The sequence below is a fragment of the Chlorocebus sabaeus genome, chromosome 3 (assembly GCF_047675955.1).
Source record: "Chlorocebus sabaeus isolate Y175 chromosome 3, mChlSab1.0.hap1, whole genome shotgun sequence".
In the NCBI taxonomy this organism is placed as follows: domain Eukaryota; kingdom Metazoa; phylum Chordata; class Mammalia; order Primates; family Cercopithecidae; genus Chlorocebus; species Chlorocebus sabaeus.
Genome location: NC_132906.1, coordinates 92,329,874 through 92,357,253, shown reverse-complemented (window position 1 = coordinate 92,357,253; position 27,380 = coordinate 92,329,874). Strand labels below are relative to the sequence as shown.

The window sequence follows — 27,380 nt, the reverse complement described above, 5'->3', positions numbered from 1 at the left end:
ATAGTATTGAAGTAAGGAAAGAGAACTGACTTAATGATTTTCTTCATTCCAGTTATAGAATTCCTGTCATTCTTTTGGTGGCACAGGGGGCACAGCTCACTAATGTTTGGTTTGTGAGGAAAAAAAATGTAATAGTTGGATTCTCACTGATGAGCTGCTTAAAAAACGAAGACAAAATAGTTAAAATAAATCCTCTGAAACAAAGCCCCTCATAAAAAAACCTCAGGAGGCAATTTTGACTTAGCAACATAACACACATTTGCTCTCCCACCTCCTTCCCATTAGCCGTGTCTTCCTAAGCCCTCCACATAAATTCAGAATGAGAGCCTGTGCAGAGAACGTGAGTGCCTCAAGAAATGCAGTCATGGACTAACAATGTTTCCAGATTAAAAAAAAACCCAGAAATCTAGCCCCCAAAGTGCTGAGAACTGCCTGGACTCTGCGATGAAAGAGGCACATTCTACACGCTACAACAGAGAGGGAGGCAGACAGTATCAGTAAAACCTTGCTCCATATATGCCAAGGATTCCAGAGCCACAAATTACTTTAGATAGAAGGAAAAAAGCTAAACGTCCTCAAGAGCACATCATGCCTTTAGAAGTGCACAGATGAAGCTCTTAATCGTTTTGCCTAATAAAAAGATTTAATACTTTAATGAAATATTAAAATGTTCAGGTAAGTTCCAGGTAACTTATTTTACCTGGGACACTACATGAACGTGAACTACAAAAGGATATCACAACGAAATGTGTACTCGTTCTAAAATAATATATAATAACAGGAAATGGCTTTTACTTTGATAAATGCTTTATTCAGCATTGGCAACCACCAATAGTCTCAAATATTGACACAACTCGCATAGCTCTAACCACACCAAAAGAAAACCACCAGCCAACATCCCAGTCACCGGCAAGTAAGTGCCTGTAGGTCTGTGACTCCTGAAGCACCTCTCACAGTATGGCTGCTCAACACTTCCTCGAGCATACAACGTTTCCTTAGTCCAGTTTACAATACTAAGTATTACATCATAATGAAAACACTTTTTGGACCCTTTATCCGAACTGTAAATAACCTGGTTATTATACAACAAATATGCATTGAACGTCTACGTAAAAGCAACTGTTCTACATTAGATCGCTTTTCACTAATCTGCTTTTCAAAAAGAATTCAGTACCATTTTTGGTCCTCATGTTGGAATTCCAGGATCTTTCTACTGTATCTAATCATGATCTAAATCCCAAATCTTGAGTGTTTTAAGTACTGATCTGTGATTTTTTTATGTCCACTGGAAATAACGAGTGATTTAAGACTGCCAATCCAACAAAACGTGACTCTGTATTGTATCTAATTTTTAAAAAGAGTAAGTGGCTACCCACCTGTCCTTACGAGAAACTTGAAGAAAGCTAGAGAAAAAATATCCAACATTTGAATATGCCAGTGCCTTACTCACTTAACCTCATGTATTTCTCAGAACCACCATCTGTGAAACAACTGTTAAGTAATTTATTCAAGATCAAGCCCTTAAGGACAGGGCTGGGTTCCTAGATTGCAAGGCTTGGCCTCTGAGCCGTCTCTCTTCACCAGTTGCCCACACCAAAACTGAATATGAAGAAATCCAGTATTAGCAACTGCATTTCATTGAATCTTCATTTCTATAACTTAATTTCCATTATTACCTCCAATTAATATAGAAGTGGAAAATTAGCATAAAATTTTATATAAGCAAAGACTGCAGCTATTTTTATTGTCACTGGATTTTTATTATTTTAATTCTATAACTTATTTTCATAAACTCTTTTTGTTCACTATTTGGGTAAATCTCATCAAATTTAAACACCCAAGACTCTTAAATGTTCTGGAGTTTTGCAGGAAAGTAAACACCTATTTGTAGATATTGATATGTAAAAAGTTCAAATTTCAGTGTATGACCAACTACAGTTTGCATTTCTCTACCGAGTACCCCTCTGTGATGGAATTTCACTGGAAAGTAGTCAGCCACTTATGTCCAGCACAAATAAAGTTCACAATAATTGTTTATCCCAAGTAAACAATCAGCAAACTTAATGTTTTACTTACAATAAATATATGCCGTATACTTAGCTTCTATAATGTCATCACTCACTGCTTCTTCATGGCAGCTTCACAGAGACTGTGAAACAGATCATGGAAAGAAACTGATTTTACCACATACAAAGTTAAAGTGAATCGTGTATCACTTAGGGCGTGGTGGCTCACGCCTGTCATCCCAGCACTTTGGGAGGCCGAGGCGTGTGGATCACAGTCAAGAGATCGAGACCATACTGGCCAACATGGTGAAACCCCATCTGTACTAAAAATACAAAAATTAGCTGGGCATGGTGGCACGCACCTGTAGTCCCAGCTACTCAGGAGACTGAGGCAGGAGAATCACTTGAGCCCGAGAGGCGGAGGTTGCAGAGAGCCAAGATCGCACCATTGCACTCCAGGCTGGAGACGGGGCGAGACTCCATCTCAAAAAATAAAAAGAAAGAAATTAAAACTCCGGCCAGGCGTGGTGGCTCACACCTGTAATCTCAGCACTTTGGAAGGCCGAGGCGAGTGGATCACCTGAGGTCGGGAGTTCGAGACCAGCCATGACCACCATGGAGAAACCGTGTCTCGACTAAAAATACAAAATTAGCCGGGCGTAGTGGCAGGTGCCTGTAATCCCAGCTACTCAGGAGGCTGAGGCAGGAGAATCGCTTGAACCTGGGAGGCGGAGGTTGCGGTGAGCCAAGATCGCGCTATTGCACTCCAGCCTGGAACAAGAGCAAAACTCCGTCTCAAAAAAATAAAAAATAAATGAAAACTCCACTGACCCTTTCAATATGTGAGCAGATCAATGTTAGATGCCAGTTTAAATCAGAGGTCAGCAAACTCTTTCTGCAGAGGGCCAGAAAATAGTTTTGGCTTGTCAACTCAAAAGGTCTCAGTTGCAACTAATGAACTCTGCCATTTTGCAAAAGCATCCACAGACAATACATACGCACATAAGCACAGCTCTGTTCCACTGAAACTTTATTTATGGACACTAGAATTTAAACTCCATATAATGTTCAAACAGGTGGTGGACTGGACTTGACAAGTGGGCAGTAATTTCCTGACCCAGGGTCTGAATACAGATTCTGTTTTGACACGTATTTATTTGCTGGCAATTAGGTAACTTCATTATTAATAATAAGTGAGAACAATAATACAAAATTTACTTAAGGCTTCGTCTAAACTGCTGGTGTATAAATTTTTAAGACAAATTTTAAAAGTTACTTATGTCAAAATTAAATATACTACTAGAGGAACAAACTGGCCAAGTTTCATTTATTTCTTCACGTAACATTTTTACAGCTCACATACAGCAGGAAGCACACCTTTGCACATAATTGTGACATTAGCTTCACAACAGCATCTGCTGACTGCACTTCCAATCATAATATAGCAAGTGCAAGTTCACTTGGAAATGTACATTTATACACCTGATATAAATTAAAGATGGCTACACTATGATTCGTGATAGCAAAAGCATGACTTGAGGTTCCTTGGCTAGACCGCTTGTTTAAGAGAAGTGTACCCAAGCATTTTAAAATGGCCATTTGGGGAACAGGCCAAAATATAAAATATCTATCATGTAAAATTTAACCATTTACCTTTTTAAAAAATAATCTTCAAACTTGAAACCTTTGTTACTGAATTGTTATATGGATATACATCATGGCAGCAAGAACCACATTTACTATAGGCTGTATTTTTGGCGACCGGCCAATTAAAAAATTTGTTCATAAAGTAATATTACTTTTATTAAAATAAAAAAGCTAAATGAAGTATTTTCCTTCCACATTTAATGTGTTAGGTTGAGTTTAGTCCCCCTCCTCCCCCAAGAAATCAGTCTGAGACTTAAGTGTTTAATCAAACCTATATTTGTAGTTTCTAAAATGCTGATCCACAGACCACTTTCTTGTTACACGTGTACCAGTGAAAACAAAAGGCAAACAGAATCACTGCCATCCCTATGAAAGGAATGGTTCCTTTTCTAACATTCTTTAAAAATATACATTTTACACTCCCTGCACCTCAACAAAGGCGGCAATGTAATAAATACACGGTTTATTTTGTCCTCCTCACTACCAGGCGCCTGTCCACAAACTACCTGTTGTAAGCCCTCTCTTTTTTGGATTTCTCCAGGGCTTTGTCCATGGTCTTCTCGTTCTCCCCCCGGCACTTGGGACAGTACCACTTGCCCTTGGGTTTATGATTGAGCCCCACGCACGAGAAGTGGAACCACTCGATGGGACACTCGTCGTTGTCACAGCCGATCATCTCCCCGTAGGAGACCTGGTTGCACAGACAGTACGTGGGTTCGTTGGGGTCGATGGGGAGGTCGGCAGGGGACGCCTCCCGCTCCGCCTTGGCCTTGGAGCGCTTCTTCTTCTTGGAGGTCTTGGCCTTCTTCTCCTTGGGTGTGCCTGAGGCGCCGTCCTCGTGGTCGTGGTTGCTGGACGCGTTCTCGCGGTTCTCGTTGTTGCGCTGCCGCCGCGAGCGCTTACTGTTGGGCTTCTCAGCCTGCGCTGCCGCCTCGCCTTTGGGCCTGTCCGCGCCAGCCTTGCCGCTGTTGCCCGCTGTGTCGCCCAGCTCCTGCTGCGCCTCGAACAGCTCCACGTGGCTGTCCACCTGCCGCGTGCGGTTCTCCACCAGCTCCACCATCTGGCTCACGATCTGGATCTTCTCATCGCCCAGCTCCTGGCTGCGGATCAGCGCGCGCTGTACACAGTGCAGCATCCGCCGCTTCTGCGCCCCGTCCGTCTCGCGGCTAAAGCGCTCGTAGCACTCGTCCAGCTCCTTCAAGATCTCTGGGGGCAAGAAGGACAGGCATCACTCGCGAGCAGGACATCGGGACAACCCACACGGCCCCGGACCCGGGTCTACGGAGAGGGCTGGCAGGGGGCCCAGGGGCCAGCGCACGGCTTGCCCAGCCCACCAGCCACAGGCCCTCCAGGGCCTCTCTGTTCCTGTGCCCTGGAACTAAATGCAAATGCCAGAACAGCTCCCACAGGAAGAGGAGCCGCTCCAGCCATCCCAGAGAGAAGCACAGAACAGATCCCACGCACGGGTGACAATGCCCGAAGCCATTAAGAGGAAACATTTAAATGAGGTGCAGTGCTCGGGACCCAACCTGTATTAATACTTTCTATTAATGATTATGTCCTATACTGCCATCATTTTTACTCAAATGTTTCTATTTGAATACAATTATTAATATACATATAACATTATATATAAACATGGTATTTATTACATTATACACAATATACAAACGATAAAATATAAATTATTTGAATATTTCAAATAAAAAAGGTCTTTATTTTAACATACCAACATCTAGAATATCCTGTTAAATTAGAGAATGTGTATAAATTTATATAATAGCTCTCTATGATTTAAAGAACCGGGTTAACAGCAAAGGTCCAGGCTACTTTGTGACTTAGGTCCTCAGTTTCAGTCCCCACATTTATTCTAGCATGTTATTCCTCTGTATTAGTGAAAGCAAGAACAGTTCTGCCACAATAATCCAGAAAAACCTAGCTTTGCTTTATTATTATTATGACTGTTGTTATTATTATTTTAGGGACAAGGTCTGTCTCTGTCGCCCAAGCTGGAGTGCAGTGGTGCAATCTCGGCTTACTGCAGCCTCGACCTCCCAGGCTCAAGTGACCCTCCCACCTCAGCCTCCTGAGTAGCTAGGACTACAGGAGCACAACTGTGATGGGCCACTATTATTATTTTTTAACTGCAGTGAATGTACTAGCCTTGCTTTAAAACGAAGCTGGTAGATTTTACTTTTGCATCTACTGCTTAAACAAAAACATCTTCATATCTATTAAAGTCAATGGACTTTAAAATGCCATCAAAAAGAAAAGAAAACCTCTTCAGTATTTAAATATAAACCTTCTTGGGCATGTTAGAGGACAGTGCATATGATTTTAAAGTGTAATTAGACAATTTCTCAAGAAACAAAAGCTGTTAAAAAAATCTAGTTGAAATAAGGGAAGTAAACAGTCTTGCCAAAAGGCTACTCAAACACACGGAAATTCCAGAGTTCTTTTTCCTCAAACAATAACCATTAAATTAAACAGTACCAGATTATTCTCCTAAAACCTTTTTGCAGTCTCTTTTAAACAAGGCAACAATACTACTTTTTTTGTTGAGACAGAGTTTCGCTCTTGTTGCCCAGGCTGGAGTGCAATGGCGCGATCTCGGCTCACTGCAACCTTGGCCTCCCAGGTTTAAGCGATTCTCCTGCCTCAGCCTCCTGAGTAGCTGGGATTACAGGCATGCAATACCACGCCCAGCTAATTTTGTATTTTCAGTAGAGACAGGGTTTCTCCATGTTGGTCAGGCTGGTCTCCCAACTCTCGACCTCGTGATCCGCCTGCCTCAGCCTCGGAAAGTGCTGGGATTACAGGAGTGAGCCACCGTGCCAGGCCAACAATACTACTTGTAAACTAGGAAGTGTATGGGAAGGGGCTGGGAGTGGGAGGGATTGTCTAAAATGGTACCCCCTCCCTTTCCAGATCTCATCTCCAAATAGTTATAAGATATATATACTTAACACTAGAGTAAACATAAGAAGTTAGGCCAACACTGAAGCTTCTCTAAATGGTATTATTTTCCAGAGTATATTCTCAAACTAAAGGCAGCTCTGAAGACATTTCCTAGAGGAACAATGCAGGCTGCCTGCCACCAGGAGGAATGCCCTAGTCTCATATAGTCACTAATTATAAAAATAAATAGCTGTGTTCAACGTATCCAAGTAATACCAATTTATCCAACTTATTTATCATAGATGTTAAAATATGAGTGCGTACCATTTATTTTTAAATGGATTTAGGCTTACAAAATGGTATCACTTCTTTTCATCAGTAATCAAAGTTCTGAAAACAATATTGTCATTTGATGGAAAAGAAAACTATCATATAAATTTAAAATTTAATAACATAGAGGTTATTTTACATCACAAGCAAGCTTCCATCCAGGTGAAGCCTAATTTGTGGGGAAGAGAAACAGGTATCCAATTGCAAAATTACCAAGAAGTATTTCTGTTACCTAATATTTCTTTGATACCCCAAACAAAGTATTTTATCAACAAAACCACCAAGTACAAATATTTATAGACAGGAACACCACCATTGCGAAATAGCAAGCCATCCTTCCAGACACTCTGCTCCTTGAATGCCAGCAACTCAGCCTCAGACACACTGCTACCTTTCTTCCAAACATACTCCACACCAACATTACCATGGAAAGCAGCAACACATGGAATTCACAGAGTAAATGAGATTGTAGCAACATTTAAATTGGTTTGTCCAATTATTTTAAATGTATTTTAATTTTACGTAAGGGTTGCCCTGAAATTCTTTATGAAGCGGACTTCCCGGGGGTGGGTAGGTATTTTTATAATAATGTTTGAAAAATAATTCAAGCAATCTCAAACACCATTTTAAATCGATAAACTAATTATAATCCGTTTACGAATTAGCATACAACCGATGCCTACTAAGCAAAAGACGTCTGACTTCCTGCAGAGTAGGTCTGTGCAAACAAGCTTCGTCTTTCAGAACTACGCGGCAGAGCTCAGCATTTACAGCGAAGTCCAAGGAGCTGTGACCCTCGCGACAGATTCTCGCGCTTCTCAGCGCTCCCAGTTGCACGGCTCCAGTACTCCCGCAGGGGCGGGACTGTGATCTTTCCTGAAGCCAAAAAGTTCATCATCCTAGGTGAACCTGAAGCAAGCAGCAAGCCAGGCTCTCCCCAGCAACGACAGGAGAACAAAGTGGCTCCGTGAACTTTGCTGTCTTGACGGCTGGGACCCTGCACCCCGCCCCGCGCTTTTTTCTATCGTCGAACGATCAGGGTGGTCTCAGCCCCTGCCTCCCTTCCGTCCAGAGCCCCAGGGTCACCCCACGGAGCCCGCCCGCCCCGAGGACGGCACCTTCCAGGAAAGTTCCCGCGCCGAGGGTCCCGCTCGTGGACGCAGCCCCAGTCACTCACGTTTCCCCGGCCACGCGCGGCCCCTCCCTCGGGTCAGCAAAGATGCAGCCTGGGACTGTCTGCGGGCCGGTCTCGCGGGTCGCGGGAGGCGGCCCGAACTGCAGCCCCGGCCCCAAGCCCCGAGCCCCGGGGTCCCCGCTACTGCCATAGCTCCGCGCCCAAAAGTGGCGGTGCTGAGTGGGGAGAGGGGCCTGGGCGACACCAGCCGGCCCTCCAGCCAATGGGGAGGAGGCCAGCGGGAGACTCGCCGCGCCCCCCGAGAGCCGCCGCATATGGGAATCGCCGATTTGGAGGGCGGAGGCCAGGAGGAGAACCAACCACACCGCAAGGCGGCAGAGCACAGCCCGCCCCAGCAGCGTCAAGGACCAATCCGAGGCTGGAGGCCGAGCGACCCGAAGACGTTCAAATCAACCACCCTCCACCCCGCTCCTCCCTGAAAAAGAAAAAAGAAGACAGCGGAAACACAGACCCATGCCAGTTATTGCGCTACACCCGCCTTCATCCGCCTCAGCGACCAATCGTTCCGCAGGGGAATGATAAGGACATTCCACGAAGGACGTCACAGCCAACCACTGGGAGGCTGAGGCGGGACGTTCCACAATATGCTAATGAGATTCCTATAAAAGAAGCTGCGAAACTACGTCTTGGATAGAGCGCGCAGGGGCGCCTTCGCGATAGGGGTGTGTGGTACTGTTGGGGATGGCGATGAATTTTTTTTTTTTTTTTTGCCCCCACCTAACTCTTCCGTTTCCCTACTGCGTAGCCTTGTAAACATTAGTAAACTCCGAGTGGTGATCCACATTCAAAACAGAGCCCCCAAAGCCTTGACTGACCTCGCAGAAAACTTTCGCCAACAGCCAACAATTCCCGGCGGACACGAACTCGCCACCTCTCTCGGCCAGGTCTGCAGAGAACGACCCACAGGTCCTTTCATCTTCCACAATCCTCCCCAAGCCAGTGATCTGCCCGCGCCCCCCCGAGCGCAGCGCAGCGCAGATGGGCGCCTTCCCCGCCTCCGCTCCTCCCCTTCCCTTCCCCACGGCACACAGAGAAAAACCCTCGTCCTCCGCAAACTACAACCGGCGGCGTCGCCCCTCGCAGTCGGCCCCTACTCGGTGTCCAGTGCCAAGTGAGGGCCGGAGGGGACTGGGCGGGGGCGACCGAGCTACCCCGGACGGAGTACTACCCGGTACTTTATGTAACACTCGGAATGGGGACTGGGTGGGGGGCGGCGAAGAAGGGCCGGGGGAGCGGCGTTGCTCCGGACCGAGGCACCGGGTCCGCTGGAACCCCGGCCCACAGCCGCCCTCCTCCTGCAGGCACATCTCGGCGTCCTACAGCCCCAGGCGCCGGCACATCCCTCCATCTCGCGCCGTATTCTGCACCCCCTCCTAGAGGACGCGGCTTGGACCCGCCGCCCCCTCCCCCGCAGCACCCGCCTCATCACTTCACTACAAAGAGCGCTTTGGTCGCGCAGCCTTGCAGCGAGACCTCTCGCGCCTCCTTCCTCCTCCGTGTCCCGGGCTTTGCACACAAGGACCTTGGCGAATCAAAGGCGCTCCAGACCTTTTGTTCCTGCCCCTGCCGAGGGCCGCCGCTGCGGAGCCGGCCGCTTCCTCCGCTCCACGGCAGGACCGGGCCGGCTCCGCGGCGCGCCCGGACCCGCCGGGATGGAGGCGGCCGCCCCCGCCCATCCATCACCCGGCCGTACCTTGGTATTTCGCGTCGATCTCCCGCATCAGCGAGACATTTCTCTGCAAGTCGAAAGGCAGGGACTCGATGGAGTCCAGGTAGTCCTCCACATAGTTCACCAGGTGGAGCTGCTCCCCGTTGGCAGGACTCAACATGGTTCACCCCGGAGGTCCCCGGCGACTCGCCGCGGCTTTCCGCTTCCTCCACCCCCCGCCCCCCTGAAAAAATAGCACTGCAAAATGCAAAGCCCTCGCTCTCCCGGCGCCCCCCGCCGGCTCCTGCTCCGGACTGGCGGCTACATCTGCCGAGCCCGTCCGCCGCCTCCGGGTCCGCGGGTACCCCAGCGCCTGGGGGCGCGGGCCGCGGTGGCGGTGGCTCCCGGGCGCACGCCCCGGCCGGCGGCGCAGGCCCCCTCTCAGCGGCGGGGCTGGCGCTGGGGGCCGCGCGTACGAGCGCGCACACACCGGCGGGAGAGGGCCCAGCGCCGCGGCCGCCGCCGCCCACCCGCCCACTGGGCTGGGGAGAAGAGAGGAGCGGAGCGGGCAGCGGGAAGGGGCGCGCTCCGCCGGCCGCCGAGCCGCACTTGTCCAACGTGGAAAACCCAAATACCAGTTTCAAACACTTGGGAAACATTCAGCCCCGCTGCGCAGCGCGCATGCGCCTCGGCCCCCTCCCCCGGCGACGGCCCCGCCCCCCGCCGCATTCACGCCCCTCACCGTCCCGGGCCCCGGGGGCTGCGGGCTAGAGGCCGACCCGCGCGGGGGCGTGGCCTTGCCTGTCACTTCTGCCAGGGGCGAGGGTCGCGGAGGGGACACCGTCAGGGCCGCTGGGGCGGGGACTGCGGGCGAGGCGCAAACTTTACTAGGAGTTTTTGGCACTTGGAGGCAGAGCCCGTTGGGCGGCGCAGCACGCCCGCCGGGAAACGCAGGGGAGCTGCCTGCTTCGCTGAAAACCCGACCAGGACCTAACGGGCCGCGGGACAGCAGCCTCCGAGGCCATGGCACGCAGCGACTAACGGAGTCCGCTCCTCAGCCCAGGCCTGACTCTCTTCGTCCCCGCCCCACAGCGCGGTATAAGTATGGCCCGGAACAGAACTGGCAACCACAGTAGCCAATCCACTTGCCAACCTCACTTTGACAGCCCAATCACGATGAAGAGGAGGCGGGGAGACCGTAATGCCCCCCGGACTCTTACTACTAGAAACCCAAGTCCTCCGGGAGGCGGAAGGAAGAGGAGGACCGGGCACGGGCGGAAGTGGCGGCGCATGCGCGCTGGCAACCTCTCGGTGTCCTCCGAGCTGAGGCCGCGGAGTGCGCGGGAGACCTACCAATTCCGCGGCGGGACCACCACTCCCAGCAGCCTAGGCGGCTCCCGCGCCTGCGCCATCCGTCACCGCCCTCCCTTTGTGTCGCCTCCCGGTACTCAGTTTGGAACGGCTTGGAGACAAAGGGGCACAAAGGGAAGCTGCTTCCTAGTGCCCAGCCCCATAAGAGGTGGATAGGCCCGAGAGGCGCCTTCCCTAGCCTTTATCTCTTCCCGCCCTGTGCCACGAACACCGCTCTCGGAGGCTGCTCCCCACATTTGGAAAGGCCGCCAACAGAATGCAGACATCCAGTCGGCCGGCGTCCTGAGGCCATTCGGCTCCCCAACAGCCCACCCCCCCCCCGCACCCCGTCCCCATCGCCTCTGCCCTCCCGAAGCTCCCGGATTTGGGGCTTTCTGAGAAGCCCGGACGCCAAGCGAGCCCGTTGCCTAGGCGACCGGGCCCGCGCGCCGCCCCGCCCCCTTCCGGCCAAAGGGCCGGCCCCTCCTGGGCGTGGCCTCGCGTCTTTGTGCACTGCCCGCCAGCGCTGCGGTGCCTAAGCGGCCTCGGCCTCGGCTTCCGCCTCCGCACGGCTGCAGTCGCCGCGGGTCCACCCCGGGGTGGACCCGAGAGCTGTGCTCGCCACGCTTGGCTGCCTGCTTTTCGCTAGTTTTCTTCCGCTCTGAACCCTGGTCTGTTTGCATTGGGTGTTTTTCACCAAGTCGGAGAACGGTGCCTTGTCATTTTTCACCTTTCTCACCGGACTTTCTCTTTTCCGGAGAGCCGGGTTGGTGGTGCTGCCTGTGTATTCCACGAACCTAAGTAAGCCCTGTCTCCAGCCCTTGCAGTGTTTCTGTGTCAACTCCACGCCAGCGCGCTTCTCCACTTTTTCTTAGCCTTTTAATTTGGACAGGGTCGGATTTCAGCTTTTATCCACCGGGTTTATCCTGTTGCAAAGCAGAGTGCACAGCTTTAGACACAAAATAACTGCAGTTGAAATGGATACACATTCTCGTGGTAAGATTTGGAAATGTGGTATTTGATGGAACCCTGTTGTGACATCTAAAACTATTTGCATTTTTAAAAGAAGTATTCTGTGTAATCCAGTGAAAATTTGGATTCGTCCAGTATTTATAGAGTAGATTATTAACTGCAGTGGTGCTCATTCCAGCGCCCTGCAGGGTATTTTGTGCTATGGATGTGAGTACGGCGAAGAGACTGAATTGGGCTGTTTTGTACTTGGAATCGGATTGTTCACGTTGGAACGTTGCTGCAATGATAAATGGATAGATACTCTTTACACTTTGAAGTGGGTTTAATCTTCACTTTTAAGCCCCTTCATCTCACCTACACATCAGGAGAGCTTTTGCTTTGATATTTGGGGAAATGGCTGTTATTTTACTTACAGATCACGCTATTCTAGTCTTGGCCCAGTTAAAAGCAAATGAGTACTTTCGTTTCTACAAGATTTATTGGCCACTACTTGGTCTGCACTAAAGACTGTAACACTTGGCCGGACGCGGTGGCTCACGCCTGTAATCCTACCAGTTTGGGAGGCCGGGGTGCGGATTGCCTGAGCTCAGGAGTTCGGGACCAGCTTGGGCAACATAGTGAAACCCTGTCTCTACTAAAAATACAAAAAAATTAGCAGGGCATGGTGGCGTGCCTGTAGTCCCAGCTATTCTGGAGGCTGAGACAGGAGAATCACTTGAACCCAGGAGGTGGATGTGGCAGTGAGCCGAGATTGCTCCACTGCACTTCAGCCTGAGCGACAGAGCAAGACTCTATCTCCAGAAAAAAAGAAAAAAAAGACTATGACAAAATAACATTATGTGGAAACAAACATTATGTCAAATAGAGAGTATAGAGGGAGTACAAAGTTGAATAAGGAAAATTACGCCTTTCCCTCTAAAAGCATATAAGTAATTTAAAAGTACAATAGTAAGAAATAGACCGGTTCTTCTATTCCTAGTAATCATTGGCTCTAGAATGAATAGTGTTTATCTGAACTCAAGAATAAAGTTGGAAGTAATTTACCCCTTACAAAGATAAGATGGACTTTAACCTAGGTTATCTTTTTTTTAAAAAAAAAAAATCACAATACAGTACAATCTGAATAATGAATTTGTTCCTCTCTTGTTATGTATTCTCTTCACATACATATAAACCAAAAAGGCATCTTATGCATTCAACAAGGAATATTGACGAGTGTCTACCACGTGCCAACTACTGGTCCGTGTGCTGGGGATACAGTAGTAAAAAGTTTTTTGGAGCTTTACATTTCATAAAACTTTTAGCCCATCCCTTGGGATAAAAAGTCAAAAAATATTTTGTCTTCTTTGGAACAACCTTAGAAGACCAAGCAATAAAACATAATTAACTGTGATAACGAATTTTAAATGTCATTGAAGAAAGGTGCTTAATTTTGAAGATACGTTGTAGAATCTTGTCTGTTTCAGTTTTGTTTCCTGTGGAGTATTGCAAAAATGGATGCTAAAACTTTTCTGTAGAACAGAAATTTCAAATGGATTTAAAAAATAAACATTTAAAAATTAAATTTTTTTCTAAAATTATATTTCCAGACTAACTGAAAAAGCTCAAACCTATGAGAGTCAGATATAAGAGATGAACATACAATTCTTTTTCTTTTTTTGAGACGGAGTCTTGCTCTTGTCACCCAGGCTGGAGTGCAGTGGCGTGATCTTGGCTCACTGCAACCTCTGCCTCCCGGGTTCAAGCGATTCTCCTGCCTCAGCCTCCTGAGTAGCTGGGATTACAGGTGCCCGACAGCATGCCTAGCTAATTTTTGTATTTTTAGTAGAGACGCAGTTTCGTCATGTTGGCCAGGCTGGTCTCGAACTCTTGACCTCAGGTGATCCACCCACCTTGGCCTCCCAAAGTGTTGGGATTACAGGTGTGAGCCCCTGCGCCTGGCCAAGCATAGAATTCTTTATTTTCAAAGTGCTTAAAAAATAAATGCAAACTCATTTATCTTAAACTTGAAAACCCCTAAACCATATGCTACCATAATCAACTCTACTTCAGATTTACAAGATTTTGCCTTGAAATAAAATGTAATGCCGAGAACTCGATTTTGTTATTGTTGTCATTAAGGACTAAGAAATGGCATTAATGATATTTTGGAATCATTAACACACTTCCTTGTTCTAAGCTAGATTGGAGAGGGAGGTGACTTCAATTAAACGGATCCTCTTTTTAGGTATATATGGTGTATTAGTCACGGTTCTCTAGAGGGACAGAACTAATAGGATGGAGAGAGATATATATATAAGTCTATTAAGTACTAACTTACATGATCACAAGGTCCCACAATAGACTGTCCACAAGCTGAGGAGCAAGGAGAGCCAGTCCGAGTCCCAAAACTGAAGAACTTGGAGTCCGATGTTCAAGGACAGGAAGCACCCAGCATGGGAGAAAGATGTAGGCTGGGAGGTATGGTAATGAAGACCATTAGCAATCTTTTTACTTTACCTTAATATTCAACTTGCAAATATTCAATATGCAAAAAGATCACATTTCTAGCCATCGTTAGGTATTGAGTTATGTTTATCCTTGTTTTGATGATCCCCAAAAGCCTTAAGAAAACAGAATTGGCTGCCGGGCACGGTGGCTCATGCCTATCATCCCAGCACTTTGGGAGGCCGAGGTGGGTGGATCACCTGGGGTCCGGAGTTCAAGACCAGCCTGACCAACATGGAGAAACCCCATCTGTACTAAAAGTACAAAATTAGCTGGGGGTGGTGGCACATGCCTGTAATCCCAGCTACTTGGGAGACTGAGGCAGGAGAATTGCTTGAATCCCGGAGGCGTGAGAGAGAGGCAGGAGAATCGCTTGAACCAAGGAGATCACGCCATTGCACTCCAAGAAAAAAAAAAAAAAAAACAATTGGCCAGGTGTGGTGGCTTAGGCCGGTAATCCCACCACTTTGGGAGGCTGAGGTGGGTGGATCACTTGAGGTAAGGAGTTCCAGAGTCCCTGACCAGCCTGGCCAACATGGTGAAACCCCAACTCTACTAAAAATACAAAAATTAACCGAGTGTGGTGGCACGCCGCTGTAATCCCAGCCACTCGGGAGTCTGAGGCAGGAGAATTGTTTGAACCTGGGAGGTGGAGGTTGCAGTGAGCCGAGATCGCGCCACTGCACTCCAGCCTGGGTGACAGAGCGAGACTCCATCTCAAAAATAAATAGATAAATACATAAAAATAAAAATGCAAAAATTAGCTGGGCAGGGTGGCGCACGCTTGTAATCTCAGCTACTGTGGAGGCTGAAGCAGGAGGACTGCTTGAACCAGGAGGCAGACGTTGCGGTGAACCCAGATCAGGCCACTGCACTCCAGCCTTGGTGACAGAGCAAGGCTGTCTCAAAAAACAAAAAAACAAAAAGGAAAGAAAACATAATAGAATCACTGCCAGTGAGGGGCTAAAAACATTACATGAATTTTATGAAGATAGAAGATACTATTGTTAATTTAAAAATTATGATGTTCTATGAACAATTGAAATATGCCAGATGTCCAGATTCATGTGCAGATTTGATCTTCAGTGTTACTAAGCTGCTTTCAGAATCTGTGCTCCAGTTATTTCCTTGAATCCATGTGTTCTCACAGATTGCAGCTGAGCTTTTGTTAATTTGCTTTATTTACTGGCACATCTAATATCTGAATCAGCTTTATCAGGTATTTTACTATTCAGATTTCTTCCCACCTGCTCCAGTAATCCCTTGCGTAAGGGATTAATTCATCAACATTCAACAAGCCCCTTTCTTTCTTTTTAAATTTTTTTTCCAGCCATAGCAAAACAAAACAACAACAACAACAAAATAAAACCCAAGTCCTTTTCTGAACTTAGTGCAGGGCACAGTGAGAAGTTCAAAATAATGTACAATTTAAGATACTCAGGGAGATAAATATACACACAGCACTAGAAAGTTACAAAATAACATAAGGCAGTGAAGAAGTGATAATATTCAGGAGAATTTAGAGTAGTTAGGTAAGATGAGTGGTTAGCATTGATGTAGGCAATATGGTCTCTTAATTCTAACATTTTAACCTTGTTAAATTAGACCATAGATTACATGAGACTACAGTTAGCTTGAAACAGAATTGCAGAGTTGGACTCCAGGATATTGAGAAACTACTCTAGGTACACACTTGTTTGTCTCTACTTAAACCTTTGCTTTTTAATAAAACACCAAAGCAAACTAAAAAAAACAACAAAACAATAAAAACCAGGAACCTCTCCTGTTTTGAGAACTGGAAAAGCAAAGGGACTTTTTCTTTTTTTGAGACATTGTATTGCAAGACACCAATAGAGGCACCTTTTTTTTTTTTTTTTTCAGATGGAGTCTCCCTCTGTTGCCCAGGTTGGAGTGCAGTGGCGTGATCTCAGCTCACTGCAACCTCCACCTCCCGGCTTCAAGCGATTCTCCTGTCTCAGCCTCCCCAGTAGCTGGGACTACAGGTGCACGCCACCACGCCAGGCTACTTTGTGTATTTTTAGTAGAGACAGGGGTTTCCCCATATTGGTCAGGCTGGTCTCGAACTCCTGACCTCAGGTGATCCGCCCACCTCAGCCTCCCAAAGTGCTGGGATTACAGGCCTGAGCCACTGCGCCTGGCCCAATAGAGGCACATTTGTCCAGATAATGTGAGTAACTTTCAGAATGTTTTTGTTCTCAAGATACCTGATCATGGAACTTTTCACCTTAAGATGAATCACAAGCAGACATTTCTGCTACACATACCTGATGAATGTAGTTTCCTAGCTTTGGTCATTTCATCCAGAGACCCCAGGAGAGTGTTGAAATGCAGACATGCGATGTGTGGTGGGGGGATGCACGCTGTGTACTGGAGTGCAGGTGTAGTGTGTGTTGGAGTACACACTGTGTATTGGGGTGCACACTGTATTGGGGTGTAGATGTGTGGGCCCACACTATATTGAGGTGCACATTGCATTGGGATGCAGATGTGTTTGCTGGGATGCACACGTGCTGTGTTGGGGTGCACACTGTACTGGGGTGCAGACATGGTGTTAGAGTGCACAGTTTATTGGGGTACACACTGTGTATTGGTGTGTATACTGTACTGGGCTGCATCCTGTGTATTGGGGTGCACACTTATTGGGATGCAGACTGTGCCGGGTCGCACACTGTGTATCGGCGTGCACTCTGTTGGGATGCTGACGGTGTGCTGCAGTGCACACTATATTGGGGTGCAGATGTGTGTGCTGGGGTGCACACTGTATTGGGGTGCTCACGTGTGTTATGGGGTGGACCCTGTGTATTAGCGTGTTGACCTGGAGTGTGCTGGGATGCACACGTGCTTCGCTAACAGGCCAGGGCCCAGCAGCAGAAGCTTGCACCGTAAACGCTCCCCCGGCGCCGCGCACACAGGTCCAGGCTGGTACCGGGCGCACACGGACGCCTCGCCGGACCTGGGCGAATAAGGAGAGGAGATCGGCACGGTCCCGCCTCTTCCTACGGCCTCCCGGCGCGGCACCGCCTTCCTCCCTACACCCCTGGCCTTCCCCGCCCCCACCCCGTCCGGCCCTGGTTCTCCACCCTGGCGGCGGGCGACTCGAGCCAGGCCAGAGGCAGGCGCTACCTGAGGACCGCTTCCGGGAGTGGGCGTGGCCCCAAGGGAGTGGGCGTGGCCCCAAGGGAGTGGGCGGGGCGGGGCAGTGCTGCTTTTGCGCGCCGGGCCGCGTCCCCGGTGTGGCTCCTGTCTCCGCCCAGTCGTAGGCTCTGGCCGCTGACATGCTGAGGACGCGCGGTCAAGGCCTGGGCGCCCCGCTGCTCCAGGCCGCGCTGGGCTTTGGGCCGGCTGGGTGGCACTGGCCTGCGGGCCGGGCGGCGAGCGGAGGACGCGGGCGGGCCTGGCTGCAGCCCACGGGCCGGGAGACGGGCGTGCAGGTGTACAACAGCCTCACTGGAAGGAAGGAACCCCTAATCGTGGCGCACGCCGAAGCCGCCTCCTGGTGGGCTGCGCGGGACTGGGGCACGGGCGGGGGCCGAGCGTGGCGGAGACTTCCCACAGCTGAACGGGATCTGGGCTCGGGGAGGGCGTTTAGGAAGCTGCATGGAGGGCGTCGTTCTAGAAGCTGGGAATGCGCAGTGCATTTGCAGCTTTGGGTATGAATTGAGCAAGTATGATAAACCCCGGCTATTCATCCCGCAGAAGTGGTTACTTTAAAAATTATATGATAATTATAACTGAGAATCGAAAGTCCTTTCTTGCAAGTATGTTCCACACGATGGATTTTAACTTTGTTTTCAGGTATAGCTGCGGACCGACTGTATATGATCATGCGCACCTTGGCCATGCTTGGTGAGTTTCCTGGATTTGAATTTTCAAAGGACCATTTATTTTTGAAAGCCTTTTGCTGATTTATTTTATCTCTTAAGTGGCAACTTAGGGATGTAGAATAATTCCTACATTGCAGGTATTGTGGGAAATGTTACAAGCTCGTTTGGTTCTTATAGTGATTCTTAGCACTTACGCTCATTTTACAGGTGAGGAAACTCAGGGAGGCAATGTGGAGCGCTGTAAAATGACCCGTTTTGAAACTAGATGTTTTTTGCTGGGTTTGGTGACATCAAGAGGCCTTTGCGGGGTCCCAGGGTCCTGCTGGTCAGTCATTCCTGGGCCCCACCACTTCTTAGCTTTTCAGCACTGGACAAGTCACTTTATTGCTTTGAGTCCTGGTTTCTTCATCTTTGTGATGGGAATGATAATTTGGATCTTACAACGATTTTAGTAAATAATGCCCATAAAATGCTGCTTAACACAGTACCTCACATGTGAGATGTCACAGGGCTCAGTAGTGATTAACTTTCCTAAGAGTACATGTTGAGGAAGTATTGGAACTGGGGTGAGGCTTGGTTTACCTGACTGCCAAGTAGTTGCTCTCTTAACCATAAGATGTACTGCCTCCTACATTTGCCAAAATTACCACTTTTCCTAATATTTTGTATATTTACAAATATAGTGTACGAAAATTACATATTGTAGATTTTTTAAAACTTAGTGTTGTTTAGTCCTAAACTAAAAGTAAAAAGTTACATTTACTCTGTATACTTTTGTTTTTCTTTTTTTGAGACGGAGTCTCTCTCTGTTGCCCAGGCTGGAGTGCAGTGGTGCAATCTCGGCTCACTGCAGCCTCCACCTCCCAGGTCCAATTGCCACCTCCTGGCAGCAATTCTCTTGCCTCAGCCTCCGGAGTAGCTGGGATTACAGTCATGTACCACCATGCCCAGCTAATTTTTGTGTTTTTAGTAGAGACGGGGTTTCAACATGTCAGCCAGGCTGGTCTTGAACTCCCGACCTCAAATGATTCACGTGCCTTCGCCTCTCAAAGTGTTGGGATTACAGGCATGAACCACCGTGCCCAGCTTACTCTGTATACTTTATATATATATATATATGTGTGTGTGTGTGTGTGTGTGTGTGTGTGTGTATCACGGAGCAAGATCGGAGCCTTTTTTTTGTGTTTTCTTATAACAAAAAATCATCTAGGAGTCATTTTTCCCCTTTACTTTGGGCTAACATACTGTTAATTATCAAAAGCATATTTTGACATCTTTCTTGAATTATAAAATATGTTGGGGAAATGTTAAAAACAAAACCCCCATCCTGGAAAACCTTTCCACAAAGGTAGAAGAGAAAGAAAAGAGAAAGAAAACAGTTCTGTTACTTGAATAAGTCTTAAACCAGAAGGGGATGAGCTAAAATAACTGCAGAGACAGAAAGAAATCTCATCCTTCTATAGAGCTTTGAGGACACAACCTGTCTCAGTCTATGAGTCTGCTATAACAAAATATCCTAAAATGGATGACTTATAAATAATAGAAATTTATTTCTTTCTGGGGCTGAGAAGTCCAAGATGAAGGCACCAGCAAATTTGGTGTCTGGTGAGGGTCTGCCTGCTGTGTCCTCACATGGTAGAAGGTAGAGGGAATTCTCTGAGGTCTCTTCTGTAAGGGAATTAACCCCTGTCATGAGCTCTCTGCCGCCATGACTTCATCACTCCCAGAAGCTCCACCTCCTAAAACCATCACCTTGGGGGTTAGGGTTTCAACCGTGAATTTGGAGTGAAGACAAACATTCAGACCATAGCATAACCCATTACTTCAGGTGAATTACAGTGTGGAGTCAGATGACAAGGTAGGCCCATCTCCTCCCAGGACACTGGGAAATGGGCATTGTCTTCCTTGATTACATTTCAGAGGTGGGTCCCAGGTTTTGAAATTTTCTTGGGTTGTAAAACTGCCAAGAGGTTTATTTAGCCATTTAAAAGACTGACATGTATTTGAAGAGGACTGAGGAAGAAATCCTAAAAGTTGTTGGGGAGAGAATCTCTTCTCATTTCCAACTAGGATAATCAAGTCTTGCAGTTTTAATGTGTAATATTTACCTTTATGAATACAGAAATGAATACACGTCCCAAGTGTGCAACTGAATACCTGTTACAAGCTGTGTCCACACAGGGCCTTCCCAGGGACTGGTGGGAGCTGGGACTCTCCCCTTGACCACCTTCCTGTCAGCCTGGCCAACCCCTCCAGGCCTTCGCTGGGCGGGCCTGCCCCACCTCCCTCTCCCCGTCTCAGCTCTCCTAGCATTGTACTCCTTCAGTGGTTATTTATGCAACCATCTGACGTCGCTAGCATGATCTAATTATTTCAGCTCCAGCAGGGCAGGAATCCACACGGTGCCTGCAGCAGAAAGGTAGTATTTGAGCAATGGGTAGGACTCAGTTCACTGGAAAGAGACACCCTGAAAAATAGCCTCCACCATTTCCAGAAGAGGTCAGAGGGATGGAAACCCTGTTTGGGGAAAACAAATAGACCAGTTTGGTGCCAGTGGGGAGGAGCAGGGGAAGGGATGGGGTGTCAGTTGCAGCCAGACTGGGGAGGGTGCTGCGTGGTCTGGCCCAGAGAGTTTGGATTTCACGCCATGGTAGATGGAGTCACCCTGGAGCATTTTGAGGGAAGACTCTTAGCAAATGAATCATTTCAGCAATCACCCAGATGAGCGCACTCACCCAGTGGATGGAAAAAACGGGGCAGAAAGAGTCAGGCTAATGGTCTCATGGTTCATGGTGGAGTCACAGAAGCAAGTAGAGGTCTCCTGATGCCATGTTCTTCTGACTCGGCTGCCCGGCACTTGCAAGGGGGGTGTGTGTGTGTGTGTGTGTGTAGAGAGTGGCCCTGTGGTCACAGCCTGCCTGCAGCGTCTCAGGGTCTCAGGTTGCTCATGGCCTTGCATTCTGCCAGGTCTGCCAAGCTTTGGAGCCTCTGCCGTCTCCAAGGGCAGTTCCGGGACTCAGCCTGGGCTCCTCTGGGCCAAGCAAGGGACTTGACTCTTGTTTTCATTTGCTTTAGGTTCCTGTAATTTTTTTCTTGTAAATCTTACATCTTTAAGAGTCTTTCCCAACTTGAGGTGAATGAAGAGCATGGTGATGAGAATGGTAATAATAGCTTGTGCTTTTAGAATTCATGCTGCACAGGCAGTAAGACTGGACAGCAGTCCTGTGGGGTAGTGGGATTTTGACCAATTTATAAGCAAGCAGACTGAGCTGTCAGAGGTTAATTATCTTGTTGAGTTTTGGAGATAGTTTTGTCCCTGGAATCAAGATTTGGTCTCAGCTGTGTTTGGGGAGGGGGCGTGTGGGAGGGGAAGGTGATACAATAACATGGCTAGGATTCCCGCACACCACCCTAAGAGAAAACAATTTTATGAACTAAAATTTAGAGAGGCCACATGGGTAGCAGAGGTGAGCGTGACGTTAGATAACCTTGAGATTTAAGGTTACTTTTATGGGAAAACAGATGCTTGAGATACTAAGTAGATTTTAAACCCTTTTAGTTTTACAAGTCTGAGTTACCCCAGTGTAGTATATAAATCAGCTGGCATTTTAAAATACCCTACACTAGTGTATGCATTCTTAGGAGTAATCTTATATGGTTTCAATGGAATTGTACTTGTTTTGATTTGGTATTTGCTTCTGTCTGTTTTGTCATAGTGAAAAATTAGAATTACTCTAGAACATGAACAAGAATGGTGAAAACACTGTCTTAACTGGGAGATTGTATTATGAGTAAATTTTTATACAATTAAATAAACTTAAACTCGCTTAACGACTCCAAAATTAAAAATGCTAATATTGTGTCCTGAAATTAATGCAATACCTTTGTCAGTTTCTCCTGAGAACCCTTGCGGCCCAGGCCCTGGTGTCATCAGTGAGAGAGTTTCCTTGTACCTGCTCCGCTGAGCTGTCTATTGTGTTATACAGTGGAAGTTATGAAGCAGCATGTTAAAATGTAATGGATTTTTTACAAAGATAACTGAGGACTTTGTGTGTGAAAGACATCCTGACACTTTTTTTCTTTCAGCTCATATGTTAGATTTGATATCATTCGAAGGATCCTAACCAAGGTTTTTGGATGCAACATAGTTATGGTGATGGGTATTACAGATGTAGATGATAAAATCATCAAAAGAGCCAATGAGGTAAGTGGAGAAGAGCTACGTTTATTGATAATGCCATTGGTTAGTGTTCTGAGCCCTTCCTGAAAGTGGTTCTTGGCCGGGCGTGGTGGCTTACGCCTGTGATCCCAGCACTTTGGGAGGCCAAGACAGGTGGATCACTTGAGGTCAGGAGTTTGAGACCAGCCTGACCAACATGGTGAAACGCTGCCTCTACTAAAAATACAAAAATTAGCCAGGTGTGGTGGCAGGCTCCTGTAATCCCAGCTCCTCAGGAGGCTGAGGCAGGAGAATCACTTGACCCTGGGAGGCGAGGGTTGCAGTGAGCTGAGATTATGCCACTGCACTCCAGCCTGGGTGACAGAGACTCAGTCTCAAAAAAAAAAAAAAAAAGAAGGTGGTTCTTGTTTGCGTTTTACAAGTAGTTCTCACGTCTTACTGTCCATGTGTGGCCAGCGGGTGTAATCTGAGACGGGAAAGAGTGGTGGCTCACCAGGCATCTTTGGTGTGCTAGTAAAGGAAGTTAACATCTGTCGTATTGTGTATTGTGATCGCTGAAGCCTTTTCTGTGGCCTTGTGTCATTACCTCCTTCTGTGGTCATCTGGCTCAAATCTTACTCCCTCCCCTGGCCCCTCAGCCTCCCAGGGAAATGACCTGACTTTCTCTTTACTGAGGGAACCAGGACCACTGTTTGGGCATATTCATATTTGTGCTAATAATGCCTTTCATGTCTGTGTGTTTATCGTTTAAAAAGTACTTTTTGTGTCTATTACTATTTCAGTCTCAGAACAACCCTGTGTGCTGCGCAGAGCAGACCTTATTGGGCTTTTTTAAACACGTTTTATTCCGTATTAAAAAAATATTTGAAGTGATTTGAGATCTACAGAAGAATGACAAGAATAGTACAGAGATCTCCTGCCGCCACCTGGGTTTCCTCGTGGCCGTTGTTGTGCTGCGTTGGGCCATCATCTCTCTGTTCTAGACTTTTCCCACCAGGCCGCCCTGCCTCTCTGCACACACCATGCAGGCCTTCAGAGCACGGTCACTGGCTCTCGAGGCCCGCACAGCCCTCCCAGCCCTCCCAGTCAGGAACCGGACATTGATGCAGTGTGCTGGTGTGGGTAACATGGATGTCAACCCACGGGTGTAGTCCCTGTCCCCCAGCGCCTCTTTCTTTTCTGTCCCAGAACCCGTTCCAGAGTCCTGTTGTCTCCTCGGTCTCCTGCAGTCTTCAGTGGTTCCCTGTCATGTCCTTGGCAGTGTCAAGGATTATAGGACTTTGATTTTGTAGGTGGCCCTCCACTCAGGTTCACTGGATGTGTCCCCATCTTGAAGAAGAGTCAAGAGATTAAGGTGATTGCATCTTGAGGTTGCACAGACCTTCAGGGGCAGGACTGCTCCTAGGGCTCTGACTTCATCTATCTCCGGGCAAGTCGCCCTGCCAGGTGGGAATGGCCTGCGCACTTGTGGCGGGTAGCAGAAGTCTCTTTCCCGTGCAGGCTGAGGGCCCCACTGGAGTCTGGTCCACACCTGGAGTGTGGCGCCTGGCAGGCTTTGGGAAGACACAGTGGATGAGGTTGTACAGGCAGGTGGGACATTGGAGGCGCCTCCTCAGGCTCTCCCTGATGGCCGGGGGCCAGTGCCCTGCACATCACTTCTACCAGAAGGGCTTTGGTGGGTCCTTTGGCTTTACCTGCTGGCGAGGAAGACTTTTCCTAAAGAAGCCGTTCTAATGAAACGCTGTCGCTGTTTGCCCCACGTGCTGTCTTGTGTCGGCTGTCTCCATTGTGAGTGCTTCTTCTAATCACCATTCTCTCTGGACATTTTTGCCTGTTTTCACAACTCACTGTGGTTTAGCATACAAGACAGTCTATTCACTTGTGTGTTAGGATGACTGGCTGTTTCCTTTTCCTGAATCTGATGAAGGAATTTAAGTAAAGCTGACCTAAATTTGATGTGAACCTAATTTTGATGTGTAGTCTTGTGACACCTTTGCCAGTTAGCACTGCTTCTACCAGCATTTGTTACAGTGGAAATGTTCTAACATACATGAAGTGGAGAGAAGAGCATATGAACCATGCACCTGTCACTGGCGTCCATGATCAGCACCGGTTCCACCCCTGTTCTCTCTGCTTTTTGTGGAGATCACCTGTGGAGTGTCCAGTGGTGGGCTGCTGTTTGGCAGTTTAACACTCCAAGAGCATATTTTGCCATTTCGTTTTCCAATGTGGTGCTTTTCTGAAGTCTGGCTAATTAGACGGTGTTTGTCTTAGTCTGTTGTGTGCTGCTATAACAGGACACCACAGACTGGGTAATTTATAGTGAATAGAAATGTATTTGCTCACTATGCTGGAGGCTGGAACACTAAGATCAAGGTGCCAGCATCTGGCAAGGGCCCTCTTACTGCATCTTCCCATGGTGGAGGGCAGGAGGTCAAGGGGAGAGGAAGAACCCCTGCCAAAGCCCCCCGCCCCCACCCCTCCTTTGTTTTTTCTTTTTTTTCTTTTGGAGACAGGGTCACACTGTCGCCTAGGCTGGAGTGCAGTGGTGTGGTCATAGCACAGTGCAGCTTTGATCTCCTGGGCTCAAGCAATTCTCCCATCTCAGCCCTCCTAGTGGCTGGGACTCAGCTGTGCACCACCACACCTGACTAGTTTTTTTTCTTTTTTTTTTCTTTCTATTTTTAGTAGAGATGAGGTTTCACTGTGTTGCCCAGGCTGGTCTCAAACTCCTGAGCTCAAGCAATCCTCCTGCCTCGGCCTCCCAAAGTGCTAGAATTACAGATAGGAGCCACTGCACCTGGCCGGAAAGCCCTTTTAAGAAGGTATTAAGCCCATCCAAGAGGGTGGGGCCCTCAGGCCTAATCACTTCTTCAAGTTCTCACCTCTTAATACTGTTACAAGGGCAAATCAATTTCAACATGAATGACAAACATTCAAACCATAGTAGTATTTCTGGTGCTTTTTAAAAAGAACTTGCTGGAATTTTTTTTTTTTTTTTTTTTTGAGACAGAATTTTACTCTTGTCGCACAAGCTGGAGTGCAGTGGTGTGATCTCGTCTCACTGCAACCTCCACCTCCTGGGGTCAAGCGACTGTCCTGCCTCAGCCTCCTGAGTAGCTGGGATTACAGACACCCACCACCGCGCCTGGTTAATTTTTGTATTTTTAGTAGAATGGGGTTTTGTTGGCCAAGCTGGTCTCGAACTCCTGACCTCAGGTGATCCGCCCTCCTCAGCCTCCCAAAGTACTGGGATTATAGGTGTGAGCCACCACACCCAGCCTGGATTTCTTTTTTTGAAAAAAAATTTACATATACATACTTTTTAAGTCAATGAGATATGAATTATAGCATTTGTCTGTCTTTGTGGCTTCCCTTCCTCTTTAACCTCCTGTCACACCCATGTGTCTTCCTTTTGTGAAATGGGATGGAACTAGTGACTAAAGATTTGGATTGGAAGTCAGAAGCCACCTTTGGGCTGGGGTGTTTATCTGAAAAGAGGCTGAACTTTGTCATTTGTTGAGTGAACAGAGCCTTCCCTTGTCTCTTAGGCATGAGTCAGAGGAATGGTGTGAGGTCCTTGGGGAACATTTTCACTGAGGTCGCTGTCTTCCTGTTTTCTACTGTTGTGTCTTTCTCATCACTGGGTAGTCTCCCACCGCGTGGGACTGTTTAGCAGTTCCAGCCTTTTCCCAGTTGCTATTTGTATTGCTTCTGGCTGTTCAAAAGAGTGCTGCTATGAACATACATGCTTTTGTTTCATTTTCTTATATTTCCTGTGGCTGGGCGCAGTGGCTCACGCCTGTAATCCCTGTACTTTGGGAGGCTGGATCACTTAAGCTCAGGAGTTTGAGACCAGTCTGGCCAACATGGCAAAACCCTGTCTCTACTAAAATACAAAAAATTAGTTGGGTGTGGAGGTGTGCACCTGTAATCCCAGCTACTCGAGAGGCTGAGACACGAGAATCGCTTGAACCCGGGAGGTGGAGGTTGCAGTGAGCTAAGATCATGCCACTGCACCCCAGCCTGGGCCACAGGGTGAGACTTTGTCTCTAAATAAAAAGTTAATTTTCCAAAGCGGAATTCCTAGGTCAAAGGGGAAATAGTTTATTTGATATGTTGCGACTGAGAGTGAGATCATGTGAGAGACTGGCAGTGCTGGAAATCGGCTCCCACTTTAAACATATTTCTTCACATCCTTACCCCCAGCCTGTAAGAGTCTGGTAGGCTGGATTTAGAAGGCAAGTGCGTGATGTCTAAGGTGTGCGTGAATGCACAGTCACCAGGTAACCCTCAGCAGAGGTGGTGTTTGGAAATGCCCCGCTGGTAAAGGAGGAAGGTCAGTGGTTCAGGGCTTTCACCTGCCGTCGGGGCAGCCAGAGCCTGAAACAAAGGCACTTGGTAGCTTCGTGCCTCTCATGCATCTTCAAGATCGGAAAGAATTGTGTCAGTCCGCATGTCCTGGTGGCAGGGAGCTGGTAGAGGCTGAGACACCGGCTGAGTTCTGGAGGGAGCCCTGTGGGACAGAGAGGGGGCCCCGCAGGGGATGGGAGGAGAGGTGAGGACTCAGTGTACTCGAAGGGTGTCATGGGGGCGATGGGGAAGGTGAGGCAGGAACATTGCCATCAGAGAAGTGGGACAAGAGCCCTGAATCCAGGGAGGAGAGAACTGCAGGAAGGAGGAGGTGGCCAGCATGGTAAAGGGAGGAAGAAGCAAGAGTTAATTTTACAGATGTCATGAAGAGGGATTGGTTGTTAACTTTTTTAAAAATGTTATGATTAGAATATGAAAAACTTGGTAGAATTGGTGTAAACATTCTAAC

General features: G+C 47.8%; 2 protein-coding genes across 6 annotated transcripts in view; one reads left to right on the top strand and one right to left on the bottom strand.

Moving 5' to 3' along the window:
- Positions 1 to 3,019: 3,019 nt before the first annotated feature.
- Positions 3,020 to 10,396, bottom strand: ING1 (inhibitor of growth family member 1). 2 transcript variants are annotated; one of them, XM_007960886.3, is made up of 2 exons: positions 9,770 to 10,396; positions 3,020 to 4,859 (listed from the first exon to the last, which is right to left on the bottom strand). In XM_007960886.3, exons 1-2 carry the CDS (start codon positions 9,903 to 9,905, stop codon positions 4,156 to 4,158), a joined length of 840 nt encoding a protein of 279 aa, XP_007959077.1. In that variant the 5' UTR covers positions 9,906 to 10,396; the 3' UTR covers positions 3,020 to 4,155. The 2 variants fall into 2 exon arrangements, with proteins under 2 accessions (XP_007959077.1, XP_007959078.1); XM_007960887.3 differs by lacking the exon at positions 9,770 to 10,396 and adding an exon at positions 8,000 to 8,272.
- A 1,217-nt stretch (positions 10,397 to 11,613) lies between these two features.
- The window catches only part of CARS2 (cysteinyl-tRNA synthetase 2, mitochondrial), a 64,543-nt gene continuing 48,776 nt past the window's right edge, over positions 11,614 to 27,380 (top strand). For 2 of the 4 annotated variants that reach the window (XR_012092619.1, XM_007960891.3), the window contains exons 1-3: positions 17,609 to 18,050; positions 18,350 to 18,400; positions 22,465 to 22,582. Coding sequence is in view for 3 of the 4 variants with exons in the window: in XM_007960891.3 (XP_007959082.3) it covers positions 17,830 to 18,050; positions 18,350 to 18,400; positions 22,465 to 22,582 (390 nt within the window). In the remaining variant the exon portion in view is untranslated. The other 2 variants (XM_073014492.1, XM_038007883.2) reach the window with 2 other exon arrangements.

Excerpts from the sequence above, each read along its gene's own strand:
- ING1 (XM_007960886.3), bottom strand. The coding sequence starts at position 9,905 with ATGTTGAGTCCTGCCAACGGGGAGCAGCTCCACCTGGTGAACTATGTG. Across the intron at positions 4,860-9,769 it reads GATCGACGCGAAATACCAAG|AGATCTTGAAGGAGCTGGAC; the intron begins GTACGGCCGGGT and ends TCTTGCCCCCAG.